Raw genomic sequence first — 18,108 nt, 5'->3', positions numbered from 1 at the left:
TGAACTCTGGGCTTGGGTGCTGTCTCTGCGCTCTTCAGCTCAAGGCGAGTGCTCTAACCACTGGATCCACAGTGCCACTTCCGGTTTTCTAGTGGTTTATTGGAGATAAGAGTCTCACGGACTTTCCTGCCCGGGCTGGCTTTGAACTGTGATCCTCAGATCTCAGCCTCCTGAGTAGCTAGGATTACAGGTGTGAGCACCAGCGCCTGGCTATTAGCTTATTGTTAATGTAACCATTCCCTGAGATAAATCAATTGAAAGAGGAAAGGTTCCAGTGGAGGTTTCAGTTCATGATGGATTTTACACACACACACACACACACACACACACACACACACACACCGTTGTGGATTACCCCGGTTACATCATGGCAGGAGCACATGGTGATAAAGGAGAACCATTTACCTTGTGCTTGGGAATGGAGAGAGAAAGAGACCCTAGTCCCACAATCCCCTTCAAGGACACACCCCCAGGGACCTAAATTCTCCCATTAGGCACCACCTCTTAAAGTTCCATTACCTCCTGGACTTCTTTCTGTATGGACTGGCTCCCCAACCTTTGCCTCCAAGTAGCTAGGATTATAGGCTCAAGGTACTGTGCCTAGATATATTATCTTATTTTTATTATTAAATCATGTTACAAAAGCTAGTGTGTATATGTGTGTATAAATTAGTATGAATTCAAGTGAGGAGTTGGCAGAATTGAAAGAATATCTGACATCTGCCCAGCCTGAAAGGGTGTCTGAATAAGACATGTCTCTCCACCATCAACAAGCAATCATGTAGCTATCTCGCCTCTGTCTCCTGAAGGCCTGATGATGTTGTCAAAGAAGAATTCTTATTTTGTGGGCTCCGTTTTTAAACTACAAAGGCTGGGAACAGTTTGGAAATGGTTGAAGGATTTCTTGCCAAGTGAATTTTGGGAAGGAAACCTTCCTATTCTGCACAGATGGAGCTCTGGCAATGCTCAGCGATGCATCTAGTTTTGCTACTTTAATGAGAAGCAAACTTTTCACATTGGCATCCTCGTTTTTTAAAACATAGACATTCGCTGACAACAAAGATTCCTCTAACAAGCCTTGAAAAACAAGTTTTGTCAACAGCCATAAATGTCATCAATGAGACAGGTCTCTGAGTCAAACACATTTAAAAATTTCTTTTTTCATCAGGATATGAGGGAAGAACAGAAATTGCTGTCCTTCCACACAGAGGTTTACTAGCTTTTATGAAGATCTGCCTTAAAGCATTTTTTTTTCAAATTAAGGGTGGAAATTTTACTTTCACTGAAATAAAACAAGTACAAAAGAGAAGAAAAGCCATTCTTGAGACATAGTGAGAAAAGGAATTTTTTGTTGATGTTTTATCTGGTAGATACTTTTAACTATATGGAGGCCAGCCTGTCAGTTTGATACTAGGAAGTCAGCCTTATAGATGCTAATGAACAATTTCAAACCTTGGTCCAGTGATGGATGAGGAGGAAGCTGGAGGGCATGTTTTTCTCAGAAAGCTATAATATAAAATTCTGTCATCATCTTTGCAAAGAGAATTTTGTGTATTTCTGAAACACTTCCAAAAACTTCTAAAGCAACTTCCATTTTGATGACTTCTAAGTTGATCCACAGATATGCAACCCATTTTTTTTCTTGTATAAACTGAATCAAAGTGTTAAGATATTGACCTAACTGAAGATGAATTCTTGATCTTTGGACCCTTGGAGAATTACTGTATCCTTTAAGAAAGATTATTCCTGCCTTGATTTTAAAACAAAAACAACTCTAGGAAGTGGTGTTATGGTTCAAGTGGTAGAGTGCTCGCCTTGAGCTGAAGAGCGCCGGGACAGCGCCCAAGCCTAGAGTTCAAGCCCCACAACCGACCAAAAAAACAAAACAAAAAAAAAACCTCTAGAAGCTTCGATTCAATAGTTATATTTGAATCTAGAAGTGGAGAATTTCCAACTAATGAAAATGGATTAAATATTAACAAACCAACCATGTCAAAGGCCATCCCACAATTTAATTTTCTTGTTTAATATAGGTAGCAGCCTTTGTACTTATTCACACACATTCAATTTGTTTTACTGAAGTAGATTTTACAATGAAATCACAGATTTTTTTTTTTTTTTTTTGGTCAGTTATGGGGCTTGAACTCTGGGCCTGGGTGCTGTTCCTCAGCTCTTCAGCTCAAGGCTATTGCTCTACCATTTGAGCCATGTCTCTACTTGCTTTTTTTTGTTGATTAACTGAAGATAAGAGTGTCATGGAGCCGGGCGCTGGTGGCTCATGCCTGTAATCCTAGCTACTCAGGAGGCTGCAATCTGAGAATCGCGGTTCAAAGCCAGCCAGGGCAGGAGAGATGGTGAGACTCCTATCTCCAATAAACCACCAGAAAACCGGAAGTGGTGCTGTAGCTCAAGTGGTAGAGCGCTCGCCTTGAGCTGAAGAGCTGAGGGACAGCGCCCAGGCCCAGAGTTCAAGCCCCACAGCCGACCAAAAAAAAAAAAGAGTCTCATGGATTTTCTTGCCCAGGCTGACTTTGAACTGTGATCCTCAGCTCTCAGCCTCCTAAGTAGCTAGGATTACAGGCATGAGCCACCGGGGGCCTGGGGAAATCACAGATCTTAAGTAAAGAGTTCAATGAGTTTTGATAATGTTAATACCTGTGTAATCACCAAGTCAATCAAGATATAAAACAATGCCAGTCTCTAGAAAGTTCCTTCATGTGTTTTTTTCCCCCAGTAAATCCCTGTGTTTCTGAGCCAACCATATTTTTCTGAGACAACAATAGATTAATTAGTTTGCTGTTCTTAAGCTTTATATGAATGAGTCATACAATATACTCTTGTGGGCCTGGCCCCCCTTTTTTTTTTTTTTGGTACAGTATTTTTGAGGTGACTGTGAATCAAGTTATAAGCATTCACGAACAAATTCATATACAAAGGGTGTGTTCTCATAGTGCTGGATCATTACTAAATTTGATTTGCAGTATCTTGTTTAGGATTTTTTTTTCTTCTGTCGGTTGTGGGGCTTGAACTCTGGGCCTAGGCGCTGTCCCTCAGCTCTTCAGCTCAAGGCTAGCGCTCTACCACTTGAGCCACAGCGCCATTTCCGGTTTTCTGGTGGTTAATTGGAGATAAGAGTCTCATGGACTTTCCTGACTTGGCTGGCTTTGAACTGTGTTCCTCAGATCTCAAGCCTCCTGAGTAGCTAGGATTACAGGCATGAGCCACCAGCACCCTGGATTCCTCTTTCATTTCTGATATTGATAATTTGTATTTTTTTCTGTCAGTGTGGCAAGAATTTATTTACTAATCATTTTGGAGAACAAAATTTGATCTGTCTTATGTTTCTGTTTTGAATTCATTAATCTATGCTTTTATTTTTATATGTCTTTCCTCTAGTTCCTTTGGATTTATTAATTCTTCCTTTAGTTCTTCAACTAGAACTGTTTTTTGGGGTTTTTTTTTTTGTTGTTTTTTTTTTTTAATTGTTGTTGGGCCTGGGGCTTTAACTCAGCCTGGGCACTGTCCCTGAGCTTTTGTGTTCAAGGCTAGCTAGTGCACTACTGTTTGAGCCACAGCTCCACTTCCAGCTTTTTTAGTGGTTAATTGGAGGTAAGAGACACAGACTTTCCTGCCTGGGCTTGCCTCAAACCTTGATCTTTAGATCTCAGCCTCCTGAGTAGCTAGTATTACAAACTTGAGCCACCAGCTCCCGCCTTAGAATTATTTTAAAGTCTTTGCTAGTATATCTGCTTTTCATACCTTTTTCAGGAATAGTTTGGGTGGATTTTTTTTCCTTTGATAACTTCCTTTGGATGGATCTCTATTATTGAAATTGGACCTTTGAGCTCTAGAAGGCAGTTTCTCCCCCTTCCCCAGGAGCTGCTGTTTATTGGTTAGTGTTCTTTCATCATCATCATCATCACCATCATCATCACCATCATCATCATCATCATCATCATCATCATCACCATCATCATCATCATCATCATCATCATCATATGATGATGAAAACCATTGGTTGTCTCAGTATCCAAGAGCAGCCTGAGAGGTTAAAATCTTATCAGGTCTTTTCCAAGTGTTTACATGGACATATATAATTACTTTCTAATTTTCTCCACATAAGCAATTGCTTTTAAATTCCCCCCCCCACTCTCTCTCTCTCTCCCTCCCTTTTCCTCTCCCCCTCCTGTGCCCCCCGCCCCAGTCCGGGCTTTGAACTCTGGGCCTGGGTGCTGTCCCGAAGCTCCTTTGCTCAAGGTAGCACTCTACCACTTGCACTGTAACACCACTTCCAGCTTTTTCTGTGATTAACTGGAGATGAGAGAATCATGGATGGGGGGGCGAGTGGAGGCTGGGAAGGGATGGGAAGGGTAAACAAAGGAGGAGGCTGCAATGCTTGATAAGAAATGTACTCATTATCTTGCCCATGTAATTGTAACCCCTCTGTACAGTATGTTCACAATAAAAATAAAATTAAAAAAAAGAATCATGGACTTTTCCTGCCTGAGCAGGGCTTTTTACTGTGATCCTCAGATGTCAGTCTCCTGAGTAGCTAGGATTACAGGTGTGAGCCACTGACATCAGGCTGAATTTTCTACTTTACTGGTTCCCACAATAATAAAAATTGAAAAATGAATGAAAAAATTAAAAAATATGAATGAAAAATAAATAAAAATTGAAAAATAAAGTAAAAAATGCGCTAGCCCTGTAAATCTCTGGAGGTCACATTTCCAGAGTGGGAGAGGCTTGGAACCAACTGCAATTATCTGCACCTCTGTGATCAGAAGCTCCAGTCCGATGCTCTGTCAGAGCATAGATTCCCTACCTATGGAGGACAAGGCCATAGGATCCTGCAAGTTGATTACAAGCTGTCCAGGAACACTGTACACAGCTGTCTGCCCCTGGCTGAGGGACAGAGGATGGCTAGCTGGTACTGTGCTAAAGAGCTGAAATTAATAGATAAGCAAACAAATAAGGAAGGAAGGAAGAAAAAGTTTTTATCCACTCCCTTCTCTGGATGGGCTCTGTAGTCTCAAAAAAAAAAACCAGTGACGGGGCTGGGAAGGTGGCTCAGTGGTAGAGCGCTTGCCTTGCATGCCAGAGGCCCTGGGTTCGATTCCTCAGCACCACATAAGAAAAAAGAAAAAAGCCGGAAGTGGCGCTGTGGCTCAAGTGGTAGAGTGCTAGCCTTGAGCTGAAGAGCTGAAGGACAGCGTCCTGGCCCAGAGTTCAGGTCCCACGACCGGACCCCAAAAAAAAAAAACAACAAAAACAAACAAACAAAAAAAACCAGTGACATCACATGTATTCTATCTGTTCAGTTGTGTAGATGGGAGAGAATTTCCTGATGTTTCTAGTTGGCCATTTTTTTCTCTCCTAGTTAGCAGTTTTGATATTGTTTTCGTTATTTTTATAGAGGATTGTATTGTCAGAGGTGCCATTTCAAAAGCTGCTGTTCTGGAACCTTTTTTTTTTTTTTTTAAATTGGCTTTTATCAGTTATACAGGGATGGGGATTGGGGATGTTCACTATTACATTTCCACACTGGAATAGTTATTTTTGTTTTGTGCTGGTCCTGGGACTTGAACTCAGGGCTTGGGTGCTGTCCTTGAGCTTTTTTGCCCAATGCTAGTGATCTATCACTCAAGCCACAGCTCACTTCTTTTTGGTGATTAATTGGAGATAAGAGTCTCACAGAGCCGGGCGCTGGTGGCTCACGCCTGTAATCCTAGCTACTCAGGAGGCTGAGATCTGAGGATCGCGGTTCAAAGCCAGCCCGGGCAAGAGAGACTGTGAGACTCCTATCTCCAATAAACCACCAGAAAACCGGAAGTGGCACTGTAGCTCAAGTGGTAGAGCGCTCACCTTGAGCTGAAGAGCTGAGGGACAGTGCCCAGGCCCAGAGTTCAAGCCCCACGACCGACAAAAAAAAAAAAAAAGAGTCTCACAGACATACATGCCTGTGAACTGGCTTTGAACTTTGGTCCTCAGATCTCAGCCTTCTGAGTAGCTGGGATTACAGGCATGAGCCAATGGCACTTGGCAGATGCTTGTTATTTTATATCTTTTGTGACTCCGTGCATAAATTCCTCAAGATAACCAAATATGTCCATGTCACAATATGTGGAGAATTCTTGGGTAGGGGTGTGGCTCAGTAGAAGAGCATGTACCTTACATGTGAGAAGCCTTGGGTTCCATCCCTAGAGAATTGATGAGAAGACATTCAGCTTTAGTAATAGAGGCTGGAATTAAATACTACTTACATTACATACTGCTTTCTATTATGACCATAGACACATCACTCCACTTATATTCATCTTCAATAAATGTCTATTATGCTATGTAAGCCCTTGTAAATTTCATTGAGAAAAAAACATAACCTTTCTTGCAGAGTTCACACTGTGAGTAAGGAAAGTTGATGAGTCAAAGGGCACTTATAAAATACTTGGTTAAGATTTTTGGTGGTGAAAGGAAAGAGTGCTATGGAGTTGGAAGGGAAGTGCTCCTGAAGTGAATTTGTGGAGTCAGGAAAGGATGTTAAAATGACACGAGGGATAAATGACATTATTCAGGCAAGGAGAGAGGAATGATGCAGGCAGGGAGAAGAACCTTTAAAGAGACATGGCATGTTTGAGAAACAGAAGATCAGGATGAGGAGACTTAAGGGACTGGAAGTAGGAGACATGACTGCAGAAGAGGTCACACTGGAGGATCAGACAAGCCATCTGGAGGCTGCTTTATGCTAATAGCCATTGGCACATTTTAATTATTGATGGTTGTGATAGGATCATCTTTTTTTTTTTTTTTTTGCCAGTCCTGGGGCTTGAACTCAGGGCCTGCCCACTGTCCCTGAACTTCTTTTGTTCAAGGGTAGTACTCTACTACTTAAGCCACAGCGCCACTTCCGGTTTTTTTTTCTGTTTCTGTGGTACTGAGGAATCCAACCCAGGGCTCCATGCATGCTAGACAAGCACTCTACCACTAAGCCACATCCCCAGCCCAATTGTTTGTGGGGTTTTTGTTTTTTTTAAGATCACTTGGGCTTTGTGGAGATGTATTAGAAGGATTGCAACTGGAAACAAGCACTATGATTTGGAGGTTACTGGGAAAAAAAATCCTGAGTGCATAAAAGATGATGACAGAAAGAGGACAAATGGATAGGTTTGACAGAAAAATGCAAGGAAAATTAAATTAACTTTCCTGCCCGGGCTGGCTTTAAACTGCGATCCTTAGATCTCAGCCTTCTGAGTAGGTAGGATTACAGGCCTGAGCCACCGGCGCCCGGCTTTGTTTGTTTCTTTTCTCTTTTCAGTGTGGGGTCGAATCCAGCGCCTCACACATGCTAGACAAACACTGGGCCACAAAGCCCAGCCATGCTGAGGGTGTAGACGTGCGGGATGCCCGGGTTCCTGCCTTCAACCAGCAGATGGTCTACCTCTACATGAATGTTCCTCTGTAAAATGATGAGCCCGAGATTTGGTGGCGTGAGGGCATCAGGTCCCTTTAGCTTTGTATCTGATTCTCTCCTCCCGGCTGGAGAGGACGCCTAGTGAGTTTGCCTTCTGCATCCTTTCCCTGGCGGCTCTACGGCGCAGGCGCAGTGGACCCTAGGACCCGAGTGGGGCGGGCTGGATCCCGCGCAGCCTTTTCCCAGGGACTTGACTGGGGCCCGGAGGAGGTGGGGCTGGCGCGCGCGCTCTTGACGTCATCAGACCGCGCGTCCTGTAAGGGCGGGACCGGAGCGCGCCGTCGCGGCCAGCGGACGGGGTTCGGTGGTCTGGGAAACGAAACTTGAGGGACGCGGCCGAGGCTCTGCCGGTGGCCGGAGCGGGCCGGGCCAGACGGTAGCGACGGCGACAGTATCGGCCTGACGCCCCCTGTGCGATCCCGGGCACCTCGCCCTCTCCCCTCAGCGTGAGTGCGGACGCGCGGCCCGGGGGGAGCGGGCGGGCGGGCGAGCGGGCCCCGCATCCCCTCCCTCCACCGCGGCGGGGTCTCCCCGCCCTCGGGCCGAGTCTTCCCCCACGGCTGCTTCCCCGGAGCCCCAGCCGCCGCGGATACGCATCCCTGCGCACACTCACACACTCAGTGATACCCCAGATGGAAAGGCTGGGTCGGGGGAGATGGCAGCCCGTGTTTTCCTCCCATGAAAACGGGTGGCGGTGCGAAATCGAGGCGCAGAGAGAAAACCGCGCAGGGGATTGGAGCCCCCCCTCGGTAGGCAAGCAGCAGGTAGAACCAGGCCTCTTGCCTTCCACTTAAGATGTTCTTGGCCGGAGCACATCTTCTGGCGTGTGCAGATCGCTTGACCAGGCGTTGGTTAACCCTGTGGCCTTCCTCCATGGGAAAATAAGAGGGTTGGATTTGGATGGCTTGGAAGGCCCAAATCTCAGCTGATGCGATTTGAGAAGGAGCATCGGCACCTGCCTTTCACAACCCAATCTCTTCTCCGTGCACCTGCCTGGAGACGGTCCATAGTGACTTTCTCATGCTTCCAGTCTTCCTGCAGTAGTTTTAAGAATCAAAGGAATTTCCCCCCCCCCCCCCTTTTTGCGTTGGATGTGGGCCACAAACAGGCTCTGTGATGGGTTTTCCTACAGCTAGGCTTCTGGGCTTTTTTGAGGGGATTTAAGACTGTAAAGTGGTCATGGCTCAGTGTGGCCTTGCTTTCTGTGTGCTTTTGTCTCCTTTATATTTCCCCAGTATAGGCCCTGTCTGTGCCAGTTATTTTGTCTCCTGCTGGGGACTTGGCTCAAGTGATAGAGGGCCTATGGAACAAGCATAAAGCTCTGAGTTCAAACACCAGGACCGCCAACAAAACAAAAACTCTCAGCGTGTGATTGTGCTTTGGGTTGATTGGCTCATCTTTGGGCTGAAGAGAAGGGATACTGTTCTTTCAAAAATTATGAACTTTTGTGAGATTGTGGGGAGCTGTGGCCCCTTTGAATTTCATTGCTTTCTTCCTCTGGCTGCTTCGGCCCAGGTTATAAGACCACTGTTGTTACTTCTGCACCTCCTCTTCCCCAGGGACAGCCCAGCTGCTATTTGCTCCTATTTTGAGCCCTTTCTCATTTTCTGGGGTCTTGATAGCCAATCAGTTGTGGGTAAGCCCCATTGTATTCACTATTTTTCCTTCAGATTTCAGAGTCACAGGTGACTGATGATCAAGAGGCACTGTATTCATAAAACTCCTTTGTTGAATGGCACTGTATTCATAAACTGCTTTGTTGAATGGCATATCCTTTGTACAACTACTTAAAGATAATAAAAATATTTTAAAAAATTACATAGAAAAAAAACTTCAGAGTCTCATAATCACTTCATTCCATCCCCTGTTTTTTCCATGCTTTCCTAGCATGGGCCTATCTGTGGGCATGGATGATAGGGACATGGTGTTTGTATCTTTTCTTTCATAATGAAGGGGATCAAATTTAAGGCTTGCACATGCTAGACAAACACTCTACATCCTTGGCACTTGGTTTTTATAGTATTATCTTTAGGCTTTTATTGTTAGCTTTAAAAGGGATTTCAATTCAACATGTCAGTTTATGACAGCCCTTGGTTTTGGTTTTGGTTTTGGTTTTTGCCAGTCCTGGGCCTTGAACTCTGTCCTGGGTGCTGTCCCTAAGCTCGTTTTGCTCAAGGCCAGCACTTTACCACTTGAGCCACAACACCACTTCTGGCTTTTTTTTTTTTTTTTGGTGATTAATTGGACAAGAGTTTCATGAACTTAACTGCCTGGGCTAGCTTTGAACCGTATTTCTCAGATTAGTCCTTGGTCTTTTGAGACAAGATCTCACTATATAGTCCAGGCTGGCTTTAAACTCACATTCTTCCTACCTTTATTTCTCAAGTGCTGGGATTACAGGTCTGCACCATGCCTGGCACTCCATTCTTTTGGTGGAAGTGGATTCCTATTCTTAAAATTCTTTTTTTTTTTTTTGTCTTTTCTTTTTTGGTGCTGGGGATCGAACCCAGGACGTTGTACTTGCTAGGCAAGCGCTTTGCCACTGAGCTACATCCCAGCCCTTCTTAAAATTCCTTTTAGCCCTCAGTCCAGTACTAGATGCCCAGCAGCACCAATATCTTTTCCCACTCTTCTTTCCTCAACCTTAATCCAACCATTGCTTACATTCCATGCTCTGGTTAAAAACTTTCCCATTTTTTCCTATTTTCAGACATTAGGAAATGAACCAGAAACTCAGTATTTGTACCATATACTTATGTAGTCACTTAATTATTTGGTGAGCTGATAATGATAGAACATATCATTCTGGAATAATCCTGCCAACTTGGAATTATTGATTTATAGTAGGCTTCATAATTCATTTCCTGTATATATTGTCAGGTATAGCTAGTATAGAAAGTACAGAATAACTATTACTGAAGGCCTTTTCCTGGGGCTTATAGCGTTGATGTATGCATGACTTTTTAGTATCTGATACCAGTGGTGCAAGGACTCTGGGTCTGGGAGCACAGCACATTTTCCAGTAAAACTAATAGCTGTTATTGAAAACCCGAGCTTGGCTAGCCTTCTTCCTAGACTGTATTCTGAGGAAGAGCTAGCTATTCAAGTGCTGGCACTGGAAGATGTTTGGAGTTGCCAAATCTCATCCCATTGATGGTTTATGCTTTGGAATCCTTCCTTCAACCCTAGTGGCTTTAACCCAAGGGCAGCTGACTGTCTGGATTTATGATTGCAGTAACAATGAAGAGGAGAACAGACCCAGAATGCACTGCTCCCATCAAGAAACAGAAAAAAAGAGTTGCAGAGTTTGCCCTGAACCTCAGCTCCACGTCTGATGATCAGCCGCCCTCTGTCAATCATGCAGTGAAAGGTATGCTTGTGTATATGGCGTGAGGCCTCTGGCCCTCTGGTTATTTGAATCTTGGTGCTTGGGCTGACCAGATTATAATCCATTGCCCCTTGGAGAAAATAAGGCAAATTTTATTTTATTTATTTAGGCTATTACTGGGGCTTGAACTCAGTGCCCGGGCACTGTCCCTGAGCTTCTTTTGCTCAAAGCCAGCACTCTACCACTTGAGCCACAGCACCACTTACAGTTTTTTCTCTTTATGTGGTACTGAGCAATTGAATTCAGGGTTTCATGCAGGCTAGGCAAGCACTCTACCACTAAGCCACATTCCCAGTCCCTAAATAAGGCAAATTTTAAAGAAAGATGTTGGTTATAGACTGTCATTTTGCCCTTCTACTGAAAGCACTGAAACTTGTTTTAAATAAAAAAATTGGAGTTAGGTGCTGGTGGTTCACACCTGTAGTCCTAGTTACTCAGGAGGCTGAGATCTGAGGATTATGGTTTGAAGCCAGCAAGGGCAGGAAAGTCTGTAAGTCTATGATCTTCAATTAAAAAAAAAAAAAAAAGCTGAAAGTGGAGCTGTTGCTCAGGAACAGCACCCAGGCCCTGAGTTTAAGCCCACTATCAGCAAAAATTAAAAAAAAAAAAAAAAAGGAGTTTTTTCAAATGTACCTTGGTTCTGTTGTTGGTTCTTCAGTAGGTGGCACTGTTTTGCTGCCTTAAGCCGGTTAGAACAAGCAGAGAACATTGGGTGCTCTGTTTTTAATAGCTCTTAATGACCCTGGGGCTCTTTGGTTGAGGAGGTGTACAGCTCTCTGGTCTGATTCTCAGGTTTTTAGCATGCAGAATTTCTCCATTCCATCAGCAGTACAAGTCAAAACATAACATCATTATGTTTGCTGTTTACATTAAACTCAAAAGATCTCACTGGTTTGTTGAAAGTAGCATTTAGCTTTGCCTAGTTTTTGGGTAGTGGACATTCATAGTTTCTACAGATGCTTTCTGAGAAATTGTAATATCTAGGAGCTTTTTTTCAAGCCCCAAACAAGAGTAGTTACATTTGCAGTAACTTTGACTTGCCAACTGTATTTGTTTCCTAGTGCTGCTGCATCAGATTAAAATACTGCATTGCTTAAAACAACAAATATTTATTCTCACAGTTCTGAAGGCTAGAGTCTGAAATTAAGGTGTCAACAGGCCACATGCTGTTGAGAAGGCTCTTAGGAAGATCGAGCTTGTGTAGCTTCTAGTAGTTTCTGTCAATTCTTGGTACATCTTAGCTCAGGTGATAGCTTGTCTCCAATTTCTGCCTCTGCCTCTCCTTTTTGTCTGTGTCCCTATTTTCCTCTTCTCACAAGGACATCAGTGACTGGGTCAGGACCACCCTAATTTAGTATTATCTCATCTTCATTACATTTGCAAAGACCCTGTTGTTTTTTTTTGGGCCCAGTCATGGGGCTGAACTCTGGGCCTGGGCACTGTCCCTCAGCTCTTCAGCTCAATGCTAGTGCTCTACCACTTGAGTCACAGCGCCACTTCCGCTTTTTTTTTTTTCTTTTTGCTTATGTGGTGCTGGGGAATCGAACCCAGGGCCTCATGCATGCAAGGCAAGCGCTCTACCACTGAGCCACCTTCCCAGCCCCAAAGACCCTGTTTTTAAATAAGGTCACATTCTCTGGTTCTTGAGGGGAGGACACTGTTTGGCCAGTTCATCAGCAGGCTTGCAGTTTTGTATTCTCTGCTGGGTCGTTGCTAAACTGGACTGGAAGGTAGTAACTGCTTGGTGACTGAAAGTGCGAGTTTCCTTTGAGGTGGTAGGAGATCTAGTCTCTTCATAGGTGGTAGGATATTTAATCATTACCTGTCACTTGGAAGCTGGTCTTGACAGGGGGCATACCTCTCGGAGCATTGGTGCAGCTATGATCCATCCAGACTGGAGAAGAAACTCATAACCTGTGTGTGTGGAGGATGTGTACCTTTCAAGTCCTTTCAAGTCTGAGTGGATCTGGGTGTATTGTGCTTGCCCTGGTTCCCAGCTGTTTGGGAGGCTGAGGCAGGAGGATCACTTGAGCCATGAGTTTGAGACCAGCCAGGGCAACATAGCAAGATCCCATCAAACAAACACAAAGTCATGGTGGATTCCAGGGTAGGAGGTCAGAAAGTTGCATGTAATAGGGGTTTCTAAATGGCATATAGAGTACATTGGTTGTAGGGACTGTTGAGAAAAGATGATTTTGCTCCCCACGGGGATTTGAGTAGCTTGGAAGGTGGGTCTCCTTGGGTAGGGCTCTGGTTTGGGGAGAAGGCCTACAAGGGAAAGGTAGAGCATATCTGGGAATAAATGATACTTGTTGTGTTGCTGGTATTGTGGAGGACATTCACTCTCAACATCACTCAGAGAGAAGGTAAATATAGATGGTCAAGGTCCCTTTAAGGATATATAGTTCAGCTTTTAAAAATGTGACTGTGGGGGCTAGGAAGGTGGCTCAGTGGTAAAGTGCTTGCCTCCCATGCATGAGGCCCTGGGTTCGATTCCTCAGCACCACATAAACAGAAAAAGCTGGCTCAAGTGGTAGAGCGCTCGCCTTGAGCTGAGTTGCTGAGGGACAGCGCCCAGGCCCAGAGTTTAGGCCCATGACCGACCAAAAAAAAAGACTGGGAGCCAGGTACTCGTGGCTCACGCCTGTAACCTCAACTACTGTACTCAGGAGGCTGAGACCTGAGGATCATGATTTGAAGCCAGCCTGGGCAGGAAAGTCTATTAGATTCTTTTTTTTTTTTTTTTTTTTGGTTGTGGGGCTTAAACTCTGGGCCTAGGCTCTGTCCATGAGCTCTTCAGCTCAAACCAGTGTTCTACCACTTGAGCCACGGTGCCACTTCCGGTTTTCTGGTGGTTAATTGGAGATAAGAGTCTCATGGACTTTCCTGCCCAGGCTGGCTTCTAACTACGATCCTCACTTCCCAGCCTCTCGAGTAGCTAGGATTATAGGCGTGAGCCATGGGCTCCTGGCCCTAATGAGACTATTAATCCCCCCCAAACAGGAGGTGGAGCTGTGGCTCAAGTGGTAGAGTGCTAGTCTCGAGTGGAAAAAGCTAAGGGATAGCACCTAGACCATGTACTGGCACACACACGCACAAAATGTGATTGTGTGAATTGAAATTATCCATCCTCAATATTCATATACACATATGGTCCTTTTAATTTTAAAAAATAGCTTCACCCTTTTCTGGAAGTAGCACCATATGACTCAGTCAGGTTGGGTATAGCTGTTCTATGCACAGAGTGGGAATTCATGGGTGGCCAGTGCCTCAGATGTGTCTAACAGTAGGCCATTTGGTCCCTTTTATTTGCACAAAATGAGATAGGGAATAGAGGCACACTGAAATAGCTTTATTTCCTCAGGCTTGCTACTTTAGGAAGGAACAGCCTCACTTTGGTACAAATACTGAGGCCTGAAGTTAACATGACTACTTTTTGGCTTTTTTTTTTTTTTGTCCATCGTGGGGTTTGAACTCTGTGCCTGGGCACTGTCCCTCAGCTCTTCACCTCAAGGCGGGCGCTCTACCACTTGATCCACAGTGCCACTTTCAGTTTTCTGGTGGTTTATTGGAGCTGAGAGTCTCATGAACTTTCCTGACTGGGCTAGCTTTGAACCGTGATCCTCGGGCTTTCCTGTCTGGCCTGGCTTTGAACCATGATCCTCAGATCTCAGCCTCCTGAGTAGCTAGGATTACAGGCATGAGTCACTGATGCCCGACTTGGCTTTTTTTTTTTTTTTTTTTATTCTGGTAAAAATTCCAGTTAATAGTTGCTGAACAGAATTGATAAAAAGCAACAATAGTATCTTCTAAGACTTAAAATACTTTACTTTTTCATCTTACCTGTTCCTCTTCAGTGCGCAGATCATTTGATTAAGTACTTTACCTTCATATCATGTGTTTTGTATTAGCATCTCTTAGACATCCCCTGCACAGTGAGCATGGTAGTTTGCTGTCTTGCCAGAAACTGCATGTCCTTGAAAATGTATATGTGAAAAGTTCCTGTTCAGTTCTATTACATTAAAGCAGGAAGGCTTTCATTTGCCCCAACCTTTTCTACCTGCAGATTCTGTTCAGAAATAATTGAAAAATCCTCTCTATAGTAAGGACAATGAGAAAAATAGAAAAACAGTAGTTACTATTTCTGTCTTGGCCTTGTTTTTTCTTTCCTTGCTAGATCAATGCAATGACTCAGTAGATGTATTTAGTTTAATCAGTTTGTTTGTTTTACATTATTCACAAGGTGCCTGCATTACCAGCTCAACAGCTTGACATTTAGCCAGAGGAAATAAAAAGAGGGGGCTGGGGGATGCTGTTAGCATGGACACTTGCTTTCATGTTCTTTTGAGTATTGTTAGAGGAATTTGGAGGCATTTTCAGATGAGGCCATTTTGTTTTTGGTTGTTTTTATTTTTGTTTTCTTCACAATGGAGTTTGGTCTAGACCCAAAGAAAATTCATTTTTTTTTTTCCTGGCTGTGCATCTACTGTGGGTTCCTGCCTCTTGTAGCATGTTGGACTGGAAGTTGTGAAGCTCCTTCACCAACACCACATTGAAAGCATTTTTTCCTCTACCAGGTTTAATTCTTTCCTAAGTAGGCTATTTGCCTTGATATACCATCGCTTTTCTGCCAGCCCAAATTCATGATCTTAATCAAAAACTCCCTTTATCAGTATCTGTTTAAATTGCTCTAACAATTACCATTTGTCTGGCACAAAGGAGAAATTGAGTCTGTAAGCAGAAATGAGTATATTCCTCAGCAGTTGTAAGGTAGGATGGGGTCTTTATTAAAATTCCTTATTTATCTTTTGCATGTGCGTGCTGCTTACTGTGGCCACGCATGGTTGGAGGCCCTCCTATGTGCAGTCACTGTCATTTTCAGTGTTGACATTTTACCCTACTGCTTTCTTGCCATGTGAACAATTTGGCCAACAGCTGGAGCCTCTTCTTCCCTGTGAGGTGAACCTTCTTTAAGATGACTTAATATGGATTTCTGTCAAGTGGAGAAGAAATTTTAAATGAAAACCCTAAATAATGGTTTGGGCTTTGGTAGATTTTAGAACGGGAGCTCCTTGGGAGGTAAATGGGGATGTCACCCAGCTTTGGCAAATTCCTAATGAAACTGACAATTTTAATAGACTGACCTTATTAGTCCTGCTAATTTATATCCTCATTACAAAATTCTCTGCTCATGTTTGCTAAACTCTTACCAGCCTTGGAAGCAAAAGCTCCTCATTAGTTCATATGGCAGCCATGCTGGTTGTTTCCATTTCATCTCAACAGAACAGACAAGAGAGGCTGAGTGGCAAAAACAAGTAGTGGCTATAGCAGTCTTTGGTCATTAAGGCTAAGCTATGGATTAGCACTGGTGGCTCACACCTGTAATCCTAGCTACTCAGGAGACTGAGATCTGAGAATCACGGTTCGAAACCAGCCCAGCAGGAAAGTCCATGAGACTTTTTTTGTTGTTGTTGTTTTTCCTTTTTGTCAGTTGTGGAGCTTGAACTCTGGGCCTGGGTGCTGCCCCTGAGCTCTTCAGCTCAAGGGTAGCTCTCTACCATTTGAGCCACAATGCTGCTTCCGGCTTTTTTTGTTTTTGTGGTGCTGAGGAATGGAGCCCAGGGCCTCATGCATGTGAGGCAAGCACTCTGCCAATAAGCCACCATCACAGCCCCAAATTCTTATCTCCAATAAACCACTCAGAAAACCAGAAGTGGCGCTGTGACTCAAGTGGTAGAGTGCTAACCTTGAGCTGAAGAGCTGAGGGACAGTGTCCAGGCCCAGAGTTCAAGGCCCACAATCAACAACAACAACAATAAAAAGACGAATCTATGAAACTTTTTCTTAAATTATGGTCTCATTTGTCACAGTAATAAATCAAAGAGAAAAATAAGATTTTGTTGCTTTTCTTACGTACTCGTTAATATTATAAGGAATTGCCCAGAAGGTGACACGTCACACCCTTCACCCTCATTCTTAGAGCCTGGAATAGACAGCATATCGTCAAGAAGGATGGTGTGTAAAGATCTTGTGTCAGAGTCTGCTGTCAGAGCTTTCTATCACAGTCGCCACTGATCTGCAACTGAACAGTACAGGTTTAAGGCATGGACACACCTAGAGTTCAGAGCCCACCCCTGAAAGTATGGGTCTTTCTGCATGTGGGCACCCTGCTGTAGAGGGTGTAGAGGAGCAGCCGAGGGGAGTCTTGAGCCACTCAGGAGGCTTTGCCCCTCAGGTCTGCTGCTCTCAGAAGATTTTTCTGAGAGGCTTAGAATGATCATTCTTTATAACTGCATTTTTTTACTCTTAATTTTCACACTTAATATATTCTTGTTTCTCACAAATATATTCTTGTTTCTCACAAATGCGGAAAAGTGCAAAACAAAATAAATATCACCTCACCTCTCAGTTTCCATGGTTACTCATTGCTAATGCTTCTTTCTGAGTGGCACTCTGTGACGTTGGTCTCTCAAAGCAAGACATGTCTTCATTAAGGGAATTGGACAGCCATCTTAACCTGAAGGGGTGGATTTTTGTGCTTCTTTTGCAGAGATATTCTCAGCCATAACTCCTGCCTAATTAGAAGCCAGAATTTTGGTTTTGAGTTTATTTTGATCCCCTCTCTTTTACATCGTTTCTTAAAAGAAATGTAAATATTCTTAAAAATTGCATATTGTCTTTTTTCTTTTTTTTTTCTAATTTTCTTTTTTACAATCTTGTAACCAGCCCAATTATTAGTATAAGAGTTTCATTGTGATCATTTAAACAAGCTTTGGTGTTTTGTTGTTTTTTTTTTTTTTTTCTGTGTGCCAGGCCTGAGTACTATCCTATTGAAATTTTTGATAAAAAATAGTGCTCTACCATTTGAGCCACATCTCCACTTCCAGCTTTTTGGTGATAAGTGTCTCATAGACTTTGCTGCTTGGACTGGCTTTGAACCCTGATCCTCAGATCTCAGCCTCCTGAGCAGCTAGGATGACAGACATGAGCCACCCCACTGGTGCCTGGCCCATCCTCAAACTTTTGAAGCATGAAGTTCTTGTACTGCTTGTATGAGGAAATAACTTAAAGACCCATACGCTCATTGGGTCTTCAGAAAAGGTGGCACTTGGACGATAAATATTTAAACTCACTACAGTAAGAACTAAATGCATTTCTGTTAAATAGAAAATCTCTGTCTAGGAGTTGGGGATATAAAGTTGATGATGAGGAAGTTCCTTACTCTGAGCCTGGGTGCTGTCTCTCAGCTCTT

At 43.6% G+C, this 18,108-nt stretch overlaps 1 protein-coding gene across 2 annotated transcripts in view; it reads left to right on the top strand.

The window, feature by feature from the left end:
• Positions 1 to 7,733: 7,733 nt before the first annotated feature.
• Cmtr1 (cap methyltransferase 1) overlaps positions 7,734 to 18,108 on the top strand; it is a 58,969-nt gene continuing 48,594 nt past the window's right edge. For both annotated transcript variants that reach the window (XM_042683863.1, XM_042683862.1), the window contains exons 1-2: positions 7,734 to 7,914; positions 10,704 to 10,838. In XM_042683863.1, coding sequence (XP_042539797.1) covers positions 10,709 to 10,838 — 130 coding nt within the window. In that variant the 5' untranslated portion in view covers positions 7,734 to 7,914; positions 10,704 to 10,708. The remainder of the gene's footprint in view (positions 7,915 to 10,703; positions 10,839 to 18,108) is intronic.

This window comes from Dipodomys spectabilis, unplaced genomic scaffold (genome assembly GCF_019054845.1).
Source record: "Dipodomys spectabilis isolate Male_0828 unplaced genomic scaffold, ASM1905484v1 ptg000085l, whole genome shotgun sequence".
Lineage (NCBI taxonomy): Eukaryota > Metazoa > Chordata > Mammalia > Rodentia > Heteromyidae > Dipodomys > Dipodomys spectabilis.
The sequence above is the reverse complement of the archived record's forward strand: the minus strand, read 5'-3'. Positions and strand labels throughout refer to the sequence as shown.